This window comes from Octodon degus, unplaced genomic scaffold, assembly GCF_000260255.1.
Source record: "Octodon degus isolate 3935 unplaced genomic scaffold, OctDeg1.0 scaffold00140, whole genome shotgun sequence".
Taxonomy (NCBI): Eukaryota; Metazoa; Chordata; class Mammalia; order Rodentia; family Octodontidae; genus Octodon; species Octodon degus.
Genome location: NW_004524716.1, coordinates 902,161 through 916,665, shown reverse-complemented (window position 1 = coordinate 916,665; position 14,505 = coordinate 902,161). Strand labels below are relative to the sequence as shown.

The window sequence follows — 14,505 nt, the reverse complement described above, 5'->3', positions numbered from 1 at the left end:
TTTTTAATTTTTTATTTTTTTTTGCGGAACCGGGGATTGAACTCAGGCCCTTGCACTTGCCAGGCAAACGCTTATTCTACTGAGCCATCTCCCCTACCCCACGTACTGTATTTAAATAATGATGCCTTCCCAAATCCTCACCTGCAGATGTGTGTAGGTTACTGATAGCACAGCTTTAGAGAGATCTGGAAGAGTTCTCATCTCTGCATCCTCCTCTTCTTGGAGGCAGAACAATCACCTGATGAGAAAACTGGTATTAGGTGACAAGTTATGAATTCAGAAATTATTATTTGCAAGGGCCGGCCAAATAACTCAGCAGATTAAAGCACCTGCAAGCAGGCGCACGGTCGGGGTTTCAATCCCCGGGCCTGCTGTGCCAGCCCCGCCCCCAGGGCGCACGGAGACCGTGACTGAGACTGGGCTTGGTAGCCCACGCCTGTAATCCCAGCTTTTGGGAGGCTGTAAACAGGCGGATCACTATGAGTCCGATCTAGTAGTGAGACCCTGAACACCCTGTAGACCCTTCTCTTGAAAAAAAAGAAAAGAAAAAAAAATTATTATTTGCAAGTTTCCCTTCTCTAGCACTTTTTCCTGTGAGAAGAGGCTCGTATTCCTTGCAATTGTCATTTGGTCCCTTGGCCTGGATTATCTAGCGCTCCCCTTTGGGCTTAGTGAGTTTCTAGGTATCTCTCAGGGACCAGTTTTGCCATGACCTCTTCTGTGGACCGCATCTCCCCTCCCCTCCTCCTGGTGCTCCACTGACCGCACTCTTACTAGCGCCCACCCAGGTACGTGGTCACTGGCCACCGGAGGGCACGTCTGTCATCACTCTCTGAGCCTCTCAAGACAGAACGTTTGTCTCAGCTCCTAGCACAGTGGCCAGCACAGAATAGATTCAGTAATAGTTCTTGGCTCAAGCTATGTGTTGTTTTCATTTAATCTTGGGCTACATTATTTCATTTTCGGGAGAGGAGAGGCAGTGTAGAAGGATGATTACAAAAAACTTCAGTGAAGATCACATTTTAGCTCTGAATGATACATTATAACCAATTATTTCAGAACTTTTTTCATAAGAAGCAGATTAAGGCCCAGGAAAATGGAGTGATATGCCCGAGTTCTTGCAGTCAGAGGGGGACATATTTAGGGTCAGAATCTAGGTCTGGGAACTCCCAGTGCTTTTCCCCATTAAGACTCTGTCTGAACAGCTAAATTCATTGCAGCCCATGCTAATGAAGCAAAGCCAACGACCCTATATCGTGGAGCCACTTGCTTTGCCAGGTTCCCCGGACTGTACGAAATGCCAACGGTTCCACTGCCGATAGGAAAGCTTACGCTGGTGAAAAACCAACTGGAAGGATGTGTTTCGTAGACCACGGTCCAGGGCACCATCCTCACCTAATGGGCAAGAAGGGGCTGGGCATATTCTCATCATTCCCTTGTTTCCAGTTATTCCAGATACTCTCTCTGCCACCATGCGCTCCCAGACTCTCAGTAAGGAGGAAGGCGAACCCTTAGAACTTATCTGCGAGGCCTCCAAAGCCACGGCTCAACACACCCACCTCTCTGTCACCTGGTACCAGATGCAGCAAGGCGGAAGCAGCCCACCCACCCTGATTATTTCCCTCTCCAGAGATTTTACATTGACCCCTGGGCCTTCCTACGTGGAGAGGTTTGCGGCCGGTGACTTGCAGCTCACCAAGCTGGGCGTCTCTGCCTTCAGGCTGTCCATAGGCCGACTCCAGCCCTCAGACCAAGGCCAGCTGTTCTGTGAGGCGGCTGAGTGGATTCAGGATCCAGATGAAACCTGGATTTCCATTACAAAAAAGCAGACAGATCACACTACGCTGAGAGTCCAGCCAGTAGGTAATTATCTTCTCAGGAGATTTGGGAATTCACTAGTAGTGAGTGGAAGGGACAATTTAACGTTCTTGTAGAAAATCTTTTGCTGACCCCAAAAAACTTAGCCAAAAATTTTGAGTCAGATTTGCTTTTGTCATCTGGAAAGCATAACAAACAAGAAGTATGTGCTGTTTTGGCTTTGTTCATAGGAGGATTTCTACGAGATGAGAATGTTAAATGATTAGGTGGATACACAGCCAGCCATGGAAATGGTTTGGTAACCATTTCTTTCCAAGTACTTTGCAAGAACATTGTCTACATTATTTAACTTAAGTCCTAACAGCCTATGTGCCCACTAGTCATCTCCTTACTTCAAAAATGAGGACCCTGAGCCCCAGGTGTGATAAATGCACCCCAAAGCTCACCCATCCAGCAGAGGTGAGGTGGGCCTGGTGTCCAAAGGCAGGCCTCTCTCTCTCTCCAAAGCCCACTTACCACAGACAGCAGGGCCTTAAGGTAGCTCCAGTCTGCAGCAGCAGGATGGGAAGTTTGAGTCCAGCCTGGGCAACTTTGGGAGACCCTGTCGCAAAATTTAAAAAGAGTTGGGAGGGGCTGGAATGTCTCAGTGAGAAAGCTCAGGGTTCGGTCTTGTCCTTGTCAGTACTGGGATTCCCTCCCCCTGCCCTCTTTTTCCATCTTGGAATAGCATCACTTTCCATGACCTACCAGCAGTTGTGCCCGCGTAGGCAGGAAGGACTTGCTGTGGTTTCTGGTTTCTCTCCATAGGCGCTGGCCCAGGCGGAGGGAGCTGCTAAAACCATGTTCATTAATGAAAGCATGATCCAGTGGTCAACCACTGAAATTTTCTTTCTTTTTTTAAGACACGTTTTATTTTATTCCTTGAAAAAATTGTCCTGTTGGCCTCAAGTTTTATTAAGTGAATCCTATAAAGCCACATCATATGTGCTTTTTTGACTTAGAAAAATTCCCCTGGTTATTAGTAGACAAAAAAAAAAAAAAGAAAGAAAGAAAGAAAAGAGGACTGGGGATTTTTTTTTTTCTGGTAGAGAACATGCTTAGCATGGGTGAGGCCCTAGGTTTAATCCTTAGCACTAAGACAGGAAAGGAAAGGAGGAGGGAGGGAGAAGGAGAGAAGGGGGACAGAAAGGGTGGGGAAGGGGGACAGAGGGGGAGGGAGAGAGAGAGAGAGATCATAATCTACAGTAGTTATTTTGTTTTCATTTACTAAGTGTATCTAACTATATACTTTATGTATCTGTGCATATTTTTTGTGCAGTGCTGCAGATCAAACCCAAAGCTTGCTCACTGAGATGTTCCCAGCCCCCTCCCCCTTTATAAAATTTTGGGCATGGTCTCACTAAGTTGCCAGGCTGGCCCCAAATTTGTAATCCTCCTGCCTCAACTTCCAAGAGTGGATTTGCAGCAGGCACTGCCGTGCCCATTTTTATGGGTGTTTTTCCTTCTAGTGCTTTGAGTGGGGGAGGTATCTGTCACTACGGAGTTGAACTGTCATATAAAATGCACTCTCCTTGGTGTGCTTACTGGGGTTTCAACTCTCCGGTACTGACAGGCTAGATTCAGGGGTCTTTCTAAAGGCCTGCCTTGCCTTCGTGCACAGGGAGAGATCTACAGGTCAGCATCATTGCTGAGAGCGCTTTTGCTGAAGGGAAACCTTTGGAGCTGGTTTGCGTGGTGGTGAGCAGTGGCCAGAACCCGCAGCTGCAGGTCATCTGGTTCCTCAATGGGACAGAAGTAGCCCACATTGATGCCGGTGGAGTCCTGGATCTGAAGAAGCCCTACAAAGACAGAGCAAGCCAAGGACAGCTGCAGGTTGCGAAGTTAAGCCCCAAGACTTTCTCCTTCAAGATTTTCTCTGCAGGCCCAGAGGATGAAGGCACCTACACATGTGCGGTGACCGAGGTAGTGAAGACGCCAGTGGGCTCCTGGCAGGAGCTGCAGAGAAAGCAGTCACCAGGCAGCCAGGTGCTCCTGAAAGGGCCAGCAGGTGAGGGAAGTCAGGACCAGGCATGCAGCAGCAGCCCCCTCCTTTGGCAGCACAGAGGCCTCATGCACGCAGTGGAAGTCTTCCTGTGGAGCTGGACCAGCTCCTGCAGGGAAAGTGCAGTAAAGGAAGCTACCAGGGCCAGCTGAGCCGTGTTGGAGTTCTTTACCCAAAGCCTTAAGTAGGCTGTGGCCATGTAACGGCCTCTCTAAGTCCCAGCTTCTTCATTTGCAAAGTGATGGCACAGATAGCCTATCCCAAGGTCTCCTCTCCCTGCATTACATTCTTGGCTTCTGTTGATTTTCTTATTTTAATTTGTATATATTGGCTTTTTCATCTAAGCAGATAACAACTATATTAATGAAGTCCTCTGTGGGTGTGTGTGAGGGGGAGGGGAGGGGGACAGAGAACAGAAGGAGAGAGAGTGGGAGAGGAGCTGGGGGAGAGAAGGGAGGGAGAGGAGACAGGGAGGTTGAGAGTGAAGAGTCACATTTTCCTCTTCCTGTGGAATCAACAGCCACACTAGGCAAACCTGAGACTCATCTTCCGGTTACCTTTGTTAATCGCTATTGCCTTGCCCTGCTGTGGTGTGATGCTTAGCTACAATTCTGACACAGTGAGCAGAGGGCGGGAAGCTGGTCAACTCGGTGTCCTGTGCTTGGCTAAACCATGGTAAGATGCCTGCTCTGATTATATGCTCCGCACTAGAGATGCCACAGCTGTGGCTGGCTATTGTCTGTCCTCAGAAGGTTCAGGTATTGGCAGTTTGGTTCCTGGTGTGGTGTGCTGAAACTGAGGTAATTTGATCCCGGGGCTCCACCTATACACACACACACACACACACACACACACACACACACACACACACATTTATACCCCAGGGAGAGCTCAAAAGTGAGCGCACTTCCGCTTCCCTTTCTGCAACCTCCTCATACCCTGATGTGGCCAGAGGGCCCTGGGCAGCCACCAGCACTGTGGACCCAGTCAGCCTGTTTACCTTCTGAGTTACCCAGCCTCACGTATTTTGCTGCCGCCACTCAGAGCAGCCTAATAGCCCCTCAGCTCTCCTTGGCATTGGGAAGGTTGGGTGACTTTAAGTGTGTTTGAATAATCAGTGTCTGATCTGTGAAGTAAAAACAGACAAATCCCCAGCTAATATTAGCATTCTTCAGGCTGAATGTTAAATTCAAAGCCCAGAAAGAATAATTGCCCAAAAGCAAAACGAAAAAATGTTTAAATGTTAATTAAAAACTGAGCTAAAACGAAGATATTCTTGTTGCACTGGCTCATTAGAGACATCTCCAAAGACAGATGAGTTCCCCTTTCATGTTCATTCCACCTCCCTACTGGCTAGGAAGGAAGGTGCTCATGGTTGGGCCCCAAGGGCCCGGCCAGAAACTGTAATGGTGACAGTTTTTGCACTAAACATTTGATCTGACTTTCTAGGATGCAGGAAAAACAGCGTAGGCAGGTTGATGTGTTGGCACAGAGCTGAAGTTTTGCTTTTGTGTTTCTCGGTCTCCTTGAAATAGATACGAAACCTGAAAGCCACGATGTGGGAATTTGTGTCAAAGAGACCAAAGGTGTGCTCCCTGGTAGGCACCTTGTGTGGTTTCAACAGGGTTGTCTTCCAAAGCTAAAATCAAGTCTTTGCATAGGGTGGAGGCCAAACTGGGCCCGAGATGGACAACTAGAAGAACTTATTAGCATATTCATTAAGTTTCTTGTTTAGCATTCTGTTGTGAAAGTCAAGCTACTATTTATTTAAATGTTACTCTTTTTTAAAAAAATTTATTTATTTGTGTGTGTGTGTGTGTGTGTGGCCAGCTCAGCCCACCAGGGGCGGGGCTGGCCGGCATGTTGTGCTGGGGGATTGAACCCCGGTCCCTGTGCTTTGCTAAGCTTGTGGTAAGTAGGTGCCCCAGACCACTGAGCCATCTCACCAGCCCCCAAGTTATTATTTAAATGGTGAGCGGAATTTTGTCCGTCTGTGATGTGCAATTTAGCTATACCTACTTATTTATTACTGTTTATCATGAGGCAGTAATTACTTCAATGAATTGAGGAAACTTCATTTTTAAAAAAATGATGTTATTTGGAACAGATTATAATGGTTAATGTAGTGGATTTGTGAATAATAGTTCCCCTTCAAATTTCTAAACTTAATGTATAAGCCATTTTATCTATCTATCTATCTATCTATCTATCTATCTATTTATTTATTTGGCTGGCTCAGCCCTCCCCTGAGGGTGGGGCTGGCAGGGCATATGGGATCAATACCCCACAGTCCCCGGCACCTGCCTAAGCTTGCCTAAGCAGTTGCTTTAGACTACTGAGCTATCTCGCTGGCCCACCATTTTATCCTGAAAAAAAATTAAGGCATAATTATGCTTCTAAAAATTAAGGCATAATTATGCTTCTAACACTCAATAAACATTTGCAAGCAGGTTTGCTTTTTTTTTTTTTTTTTCCTGAACCAGGGATTGAGCTCAGGCCCTTGTACTTGCCAGGCAAGCACTTATTCTATTGAGCTATCTGCCCAGCTCCTAGGTTTGCTGATTTTTAAGTCCTATTTATGGCCACTGTCCTTAATTCTGCCTTTGTAACCTGTGTACTTGTACACGTCAACTGCCCAGAACTGAACTTCCTCAGTAAGGAAGAGCAATTTGCAAATTCATTTAGATCCTCATTTGATTTCTAATGCAAATTCTATTTTGTTTCTTTTTTCTTTTGTTTTAGCTACCTCTGCTTTTGCCTGTGTCTCTTATTAAATACTTGTGCTAATAACCCACCTTTTTGGGGTATTTTCCTTAGCCAGCCAGCCTCAGCTGTTTGTGTGCGCCATTTGTTCAATTCTCTCAACAATGCAATAGGTAGGCGCTATTATTATCCTGGTTTGTACCGGAATAAAAAATAAGGCTCAGAGAGGTCAAGTGTGTTTGTTGCCCAGGGTAATTTTGGCTGCAGACATTAATGGAGTCCCATTAATGGTCATAAGTGTAATGCTGCCTTCATAAGACACATAAGCTGCTGATGTATCCCCGCATTGCCCGCAAAGCAAACAGAACAAGACCCTACATAGGAAGTGTCTGTTGAATGAATGCCTGCATTTTTACACATCTTGAATTTCCCATCTAGGAACGAGTTTAACATTTGTAGTTTTATACAGTAGTTTAGCCGTTAAGAATTCTCTCCCACCTAAAATGGGCCAATAAACTTAATAAAAAAAGAAGGCTCTCCCTTTACCAATAACAGACAGATAATAGTAGAATATATATATATATATATATTCCCCAAAGAAATTCTTTTTATTGTGGCACTGTGAACAACAATCTAATTAACACTATTTGTGCATTCAAAACACATGCTAGCCTAATTAGGACTGATTAGAGGAAGATAAATAGGAAGAGGAAGGTGGTATTGAACTCTGAAGGCCTGAACTCTAAAAGGATAAAAGTTTAAATTAGCAGAGCTTCATCGCTTTCAGGTTCATATACCTACCCTAATTTATCTAACAAAACACTGCTGGATATTTGCCCAACTAGCAATTCCTCAGGACAGGCCACCTCAGCAAACTGATAAATAAATAGGTGCGAATGTTGAACCAGTAAGCGAACCTATCAATAGGTTCTCCTGATGCACTTTCTGCTGCTTCCTTTCTGCTATCTCAGTCCCTAGCAGATCTTTTTATTCTGGGGGTGGTGCAGGAGGAAACAGCCCCATATGGGCTGCCACAAACTGGCCAGATCTTAATTGATAAGATTTCACTGTAATTTAATCAGCTTTCATTTACTTGAATTGATTTTTCTTCTCAAATCTGTAATCCGCAGCAAGACGTGTGGTTGTGTCTACCGAGCAGCAGGCAGTGTGGGAAGGAGAACCGCTCACCCTTCTCTGCAAGACAGATGGAGCTGAGAGTCGGCTGTCCGTGAGCTGGTGGCACATCCCACGGGACCGCACCATGCCCATGCTTGTAGCTGGCATGGGGCAGGATGGCACTGTGCAGCTGGGTGCCTCCGGCAGGGGTCCAAGAAGCCACGGCGACACCAGGCTGGACAAAGTGGACTGGGCTACCTTCCGGCTAGAGCTCACCCTCAGCACGGTCATGGAGAGTGGGGTGTATGAGTGTAGGGTGTCTGAGAGAACCCAGAAGCGGGCTGGAGATCGGTACTGGGCTCACAATATTTCGGTGGCTGTAAAATCTCTAAGTAAGTGCCAAAGAATTCATTTTCTGAACTTGAAATTCATTCTTCTGTGCAATTTGTGCACCATCCCAAGTCCCTCAGGAATGATATGTGTATCCGAGGGCACAGAGTACCACCTCTGGTGCTGGCTGTCTCCATTCACCCCCAAATTTATTCCTCCTCATAAATCCTATCTTCCGAATTCAGTGTGTGAATTGGCATTCTGAGTTAAAAACAAAATCCTGTGAATTGGAGTGGGCTCTTTTTCTTCTGTTCTTTTTTGATACTGAGGATTGAACCAAGAGCTGTCATGTTAAGCTACATCCCCAGTTCTTTATTTTATTTTAGACACAGCCTCTCTAAGTCACTACATGGTCCAGGCTGGGCTTCAACTTGCGTCCCTTGTGCTTCAGTCTGTCGTGGGTGATACATTTTGTCTTTTGACAGCTGCCGCCCTGACAGCGCAGAATCCCTTCTAGCTTAGGCAAGAGAGCTCAATACTGAGCCCAGGAGTGGTGGCGGGAAGGAGGTAGAGATTGGCAGAAAGGTGAACAAACAGCAGACTGGAGAAACACTGCCTATTTGTTGTTGTTGTTGAGAACAGCCATAGAAGAGGGTCAATTTTTTGGGAAACTGAGGTCAGAATGGAGCCCAGACTGTACTGTGAATCAACTTCTACCAAAGGATATACCATAGTCTAAATGCACAAACTCACATGCCAACATGAAGAGTGGCACTAGGAAAAAATGGAATTACTGTGCTTTGATTTGGCAAACATACTAGAAAATGTGTTTTACTGTTTTATCTGCAGAATCGAGTTTACAAGTTAACCTGATGAGCCGCCAGCCAAAAGTAGAGTTAATGGACACCCTCAACCTGTCCTGTATAGTGAAGACCACCTACTCTGGCCCTGCACTGCCGCTTACCGTGACATGGTGGTTCCAGCCAGCCGGGTCTCGAGTCTTTCATCAGATAATTCAAATTGCCCATAATGGCACAGTTGAATGGGGAGATTTCCTGTCCCATTTCTCTAAGAAGACAAAGGTTTCTCAGGCTTCGTATCGGTCTCAACTCTTAATCCATGATTCCACTGGGGAAGAGTCAGGCCTGTACCAGTGTCAAGTGGAAGTCTATGACAGAAATTCCCTATGCACAAACGATGCAGCCAGGGCTTCTGTCTCCTCTCACCCACTGGGAATATCTGTCACTTTACCAGGTAAGCCCCCCTTGAGACTAATCCCTGCTTTTAAAAAAAAAATCATTTTAACATTGGGTATGGGAATAAAGACCCCTCTCCCTATGTTTGCACTGTATAAACAGAGTGCCAGCCTCCATCAATGTAGAATGCCCAGAATGGCCATCTTGGTTGCTAAAACACTGAAATTCTCGTAGGCCGGCCAGTAAGTGTGCTCAGTGTCCTCTTCCCATCTGCCTATAAATTCCCAGCTACCAAAGGGCCTGGCCTGGCATGGTAGGAGTCCAAAGGCCGTGTTCCAGTGGCAAGGCATCATTTATATAGGTCACTGCACCTGCACTGGTGGTTATTAAATATTGGGAATGTTCTCCCTGGTAGCAGGGATAATGTAAATTCTACTAGGATATACTTGTGCACTTCTTCATAATGTGCCAATGTATAAGAGTTAGAGAATTTATGGCTGTGGTCAAATACAATTGGTCTTGTCAGTCAGTCTAAGCAGATGGAGGTTAAGAGTATGACACAGCCTAGGCAATGTTCTGCTGCTGTGCACTTTCTCTTAATTTGCATTCTTTTAGGACAGAAAGTCTGAGAGACATTGAGGTCATTCAGGTCTGAGGAGCACTGGAGGGACCATGACATTGGACAGATCGCCTGATCTATCAAAACGGTTGTTTTGGGGGGCTGGTGAGATAGCTCAGCAGTCTAAAGCTCCTGCTTAGGCAAGCTTATACAGGCGCAGGGGATTGTGGTTCTATTCCTGGCACTACATGCTGCACCAGCCCCACTCTCAGGGTGGGCTGAGCTAGCCAAAAAAGAAACCCTTTGTTCTTGCTTCTTTAAGTTATTGATGGGCTGCTTAAATGAGGTAACATGCACAATGCGCCCAACACAATACAACAAGCATGCTCAAGCGTCATTTGAAATTGCTGCTGTGCACCTTCTTCTTGGCATTTCTTTTTTTCCTTGGCCCCATAACCCAAGATTTTCTTGCTTTCTTTCCTAACACTGATGTCTCCTTCTTGTTTCCTTTCACACAGTTCTCCTCTTGCACTGATTCACTCTTGACAGACAACTGTTTCCCTGGATGCAGCTCAGCTTACTCTCTTCTCATTGTACACCCTGTTGGGGTAGATGCATCCCTACCCTCCATGTTGACATGGATACAACTTCTGTGTTGACAAATCCCAAGTTCGTTATCCTAAAAGCTTCTCCTCTGGTCTGTAGTCTCACTTCCAGCCTCTTCTCAGACATGGCTATATTCACCATTGTGGTCCACAGCTACTCTTTACCCATTGGTTCCTGGGTTCCCACCACCCACCAGTGACCCCAGTTGGAAACCCGAGTCATCCACAACTCCTATGTCAACCTCATGTCCAACCCCCACAGTATGACATGCAGGGACTTTATTCACTAGTTTACTAGGTCACCTAGTACATTTCGAGATTCAACATGGTTGAATAGAGGAGGACTCAACCTGGAGCTTCTCAGAGAAAATCAACTAACAACACGGGTAATCAGAGGAAGGGAGTGACATACATCCTGATGCCAAAATCAATCTGCTGTAAGAGACTTTTAGATCAAACAAAACATACACATAGGACTTTATAAAATGCCACTCCCACCCACAGGGCTGCTGGTGGCATTGCTGCCTACATGCCAAGGAAGGATGCTATACTAGACAGTCTCTAAGAAACTGATGGACTACCAAAATTTAACTAATTGAAGCCAAGCAGGATAGATTTGGGCTCTAAGGCCCCTTGCCTCTTTTGCCTTCCTCCATGCAGAGGACAAGGCAGCCTGGCATCAGGTGTCACTGGCCCTGCTCTCTTCCCAATAGGTGCCTGATTGTTTTTCTCCTGTGCCCAAGAAGCTAACTGGAGCCCCTAGTGACAAAGTTAGAAACTGCAATGGAGGTGGTACATGAGCCTTCCTCCCTTCCGGCCATTGGCTTGAGAGAGGGGTGCAGATACCCTCCCCCCATGTTGACTCTGAACCAAGCAGCCTTGAGCTGTCTGGCTTTGGCAGAAACGTTGTGTCAGTAAGGTTAGGGACCGCAGTACCGGTGGCAAAGCACAGCAGCAAGAGCAGGCGCAAAGATAGTGAGGGTAACAGCACGAGCCCTTAGACCAGGGGCTTGGGAGAATTTAAGCAACTTGCACAGCAGCACAGCAGTGAGTGGGAGGTTGGCATTGCCCCCTCAGCAGAGGAGATCAAAGTGGAACCCACTGTCTCCTCTGTGCAGGGGCAGTGAGTCAGCCCACAGCACCCCACCCCTCCCTGCTCTGCAACAGGCGACACAAGAGAAGAAAGACACATAAGTGGAAGTGGAGCAGAGGGGGCCATGCGAAGGAGCCAAATGTACATGGGGCGGGGAGCAGCCTTGGGCTATCCCTGTCTGAGGGTGCTACTGCAACTGGGAGAGCAACACAGAGACAAGCAGGGTAAGGAGTGGGCAGGCTGCTAAAGACACCCTAAAAGTTACAGGCTGAATACTGTGCCCACACCCCCATATCTGGAAGCCAAGACCAGCTCTGAACCCAGCGTTAATCTTACTACTGATCCAGCTGGGTTACCCAGCAGTCTCAGAATCTGACTTGGACACTACCACAGAAGTGTGCACCCCTGAGGAACTTCATTATTTTTTTCTTTATTTTTCTGTCTGGTAGGTTTGTCTTTTTTATGTTGTTTAGGTCTTTACCTTTAGTTGTGCTCCATTCTACTCATATTCCTTCTTTCTTCAACTGTGTCTCTTGATTTTATGTTTTCATGTGAACAAACATTGTGTGTATCTTTCTGGTTCACTTTGATAATGTGTTTTCTCCCTCATTCTCTGCCTTCTGCAGGGGCAGGGGCAGAGAGGTTAGGAACCACAGTACCTTCTCCAGTTCTGCAAAGCTTGCCTGATCATCCTTCATCCTCCAGCCTTATTCCACTGTATGTCTCATCATTTATCTCTCTGTTTTGGCCCCTATACCTTTAAAATTGCCCTACCACAGGATAAATTCCCCTTACTAAGCAGAAACTCCGCATACAGTTTCCTGAATTATGTCAGGTTTTGTTACATAACTGTATATCTTGCCCCTATAGTTAAAGGTACCAAATTCTTAAGTAGCACAGTTTGTTAGGTTCTAGGCTGTGCGTGATTCTGTTGTTACTGATAACTGTGCTACTTTGGCTGGGAAGCCATATCTGCTGTAGTCATCTGTTCTCCCTCATATGACAGCACTGTGATTATCTGCATTTGTAACCACCAGCATATTCCAGTTCCAGATAACTGAGTGGTGAGTCAGCTAGACAGCACCATCTCATCCTCCATAAGTTGGAAGGTAGGATCTTGGTACAGACACAAAGATCAAGAGCCGTCTAATCTAGAAGGCATCTCTGAGGAACAGACACTTCCTGGGGAAGCCTTGATTCAGCATCTGTTATAAGGAATTTATAAGAATCAATACAGAGAAATGAAGTAAAATTTAAAAAATGGAAAATGACAAGACAGAGAAGCAAAATGCAACCTCAGACTTCCAGCTCTGGAGAAATCCCAGGGATTATAAAATAGAGGAAATCAGAAGCCAAACACCTGAATTTTCTGGAATAATAGTAGCAGAAATAAAAACAAGCAAACAAACAAATGTATGAGGCTATGGAGGAATCAGACAAGAAATAATCTCTCAGGTAAAAAAGATGACAAGCGTAACAAATTTAGGGTAGATGTGCAAAAAAACAAAGAAGAGCTTAGGAAAATGATGGCAACCATGAGTGACAAACATAGGAAAGAAATGGAATCCATGAGACAGATTCAAACAGATATCCAAGAAATTAAAAATTCCTCTGAAAGTTTGGAAAACCAATGGAATAAAGGTGAAGAGAGGATATCAGACCTAGAAGACAGGATTGTGACTAATGATCATGAAAAAAGCAGTCCAACGGCTGAGCGATGATGCAAAGAAGAACATCATAAAATTGGTTAGCGTCAAAGAAGAAAATACACATCAGCCCAAAGGACACAACAGATCTGTTTAAAGAAGTAATTGCAAAGGATGTCCCCTCCCAGACATGAAAAAGAATTTAACACACAGTAATTGAGGCATATAGAAGTCCAATTAATTATGACCAAAATAAATCTATACCAAGGTATAGGATAATCAAGATTGTACAAATTCAACACAAAAACAGAATATTAAAACCTATTAGAGAGAAGACACAGATTGCCTATAAAAGAAAACCCATCAGAATCACAGCAGACATCTCACAAAAACTCTTAGTCAAGAAGAGCACGGAGCAAAGTATTTCAAGTCCTGAAAGAAAACCATTTCAACTCAAATCAATGTATCCTGCAAAACTATACCTCAAAATTAATGGAGAAATCAGATACTTCCATGACAAGGAAAAACTGAAGAAATTCATGACTAGTAGACCAACTCTACAAAATATTTTGAAAAATATTCTAGAAAGAGATTTTAAAAAAAAACCCCACAATTCCAAGAATACCAATAGAAAAAAGCCACCAGGAAAGAAAACCAAAAAGAAGGGAAAGACAGGAAACCAACACATGAAAAGCATAGGATAAAGGCAAGCTAATACATGACAGTTATAACCATGAATATAAATGGTTTCAATTCACTAAACAAAACAAGCAGACTAACAAAACGGTTCAAAAAACAAGATCCAACAATATGCTGCATACAAGAAACACATTTAACTCAAAAATAAATTGATAGATTGAAAGTTCAAGGATGGAAAACAATACTCCTTGTGACAAGGGCAAGGAAAAAAGCAGGGCCAGCTATTCTATCTGCAGGCAATGTGAACTTCAGCCAAGATTTTTCAAAAAAGATTTTAAAAAGGTCACTATACACTTTTTAAGGGAAAACTCCAAGAAGACACAATAATCATAAATAAATATATATATATACCAAACACAGGTGTGCCCAACTCTATAAAACAAATATTAATGAAAATGAAATAAGCACTGACACAATTACAGAGGGGGACCTTAATACCCCACTGTCAAAAATAGATCTACCAGACCAAAAAAATCAACAAAGAACTATCAAAACTAAACCAAACCTGTGAAGAAAAGGACTCGTAGATGTCTACAGTGTTCCACCACACAGCATGCACATTCTTCTCAGCTGTGCGTGGGGGCATTTTTCAAAATAGACCACATATTAGCCCACAGAACAAGCTTAAGTAAATGTAAAGGAACTGAAATTCTCTCTCTCTCTCTCTCTCTCTCTCTCTCTCTCTCTCTCTCTCTCTCT

General features: G+C 44.8%; 1 protein-coding gene across 1 annotated transcript in view; it reads left to right on the top strand.

The window, feature by feature from the left end:
* Window positions 1-14,505, top strand: part of Cd101 (CD101 molecule) — a 42,135-nt gene that overhangs the window by 10,030 nt on the left and 17,600 nt on the right. Inside the window, exons 3-7 of the mRNA XM_004641655.2 lie at window positions 972-981; window positions 1,411-1,863; window positions 3,479-3,865; window positions 7,693-8,070; window positions 8,858-9,262. Coding sequence (XP_004641712.1) covers window positions 972-981; window positions 1,411-1,863; window positions 3,479-3,865; window positions 7,693-8,070; window positions 8,858-9,262 — 1,633 coding nt within the window. The remainder of the gene's footprint in view (window positions 1-971; window positions 982-1,410; window positions 1,864-3,478; window positions 3,866-7,692; window positions 8,071-8,857; window positions 9,263-14,505) is intronic.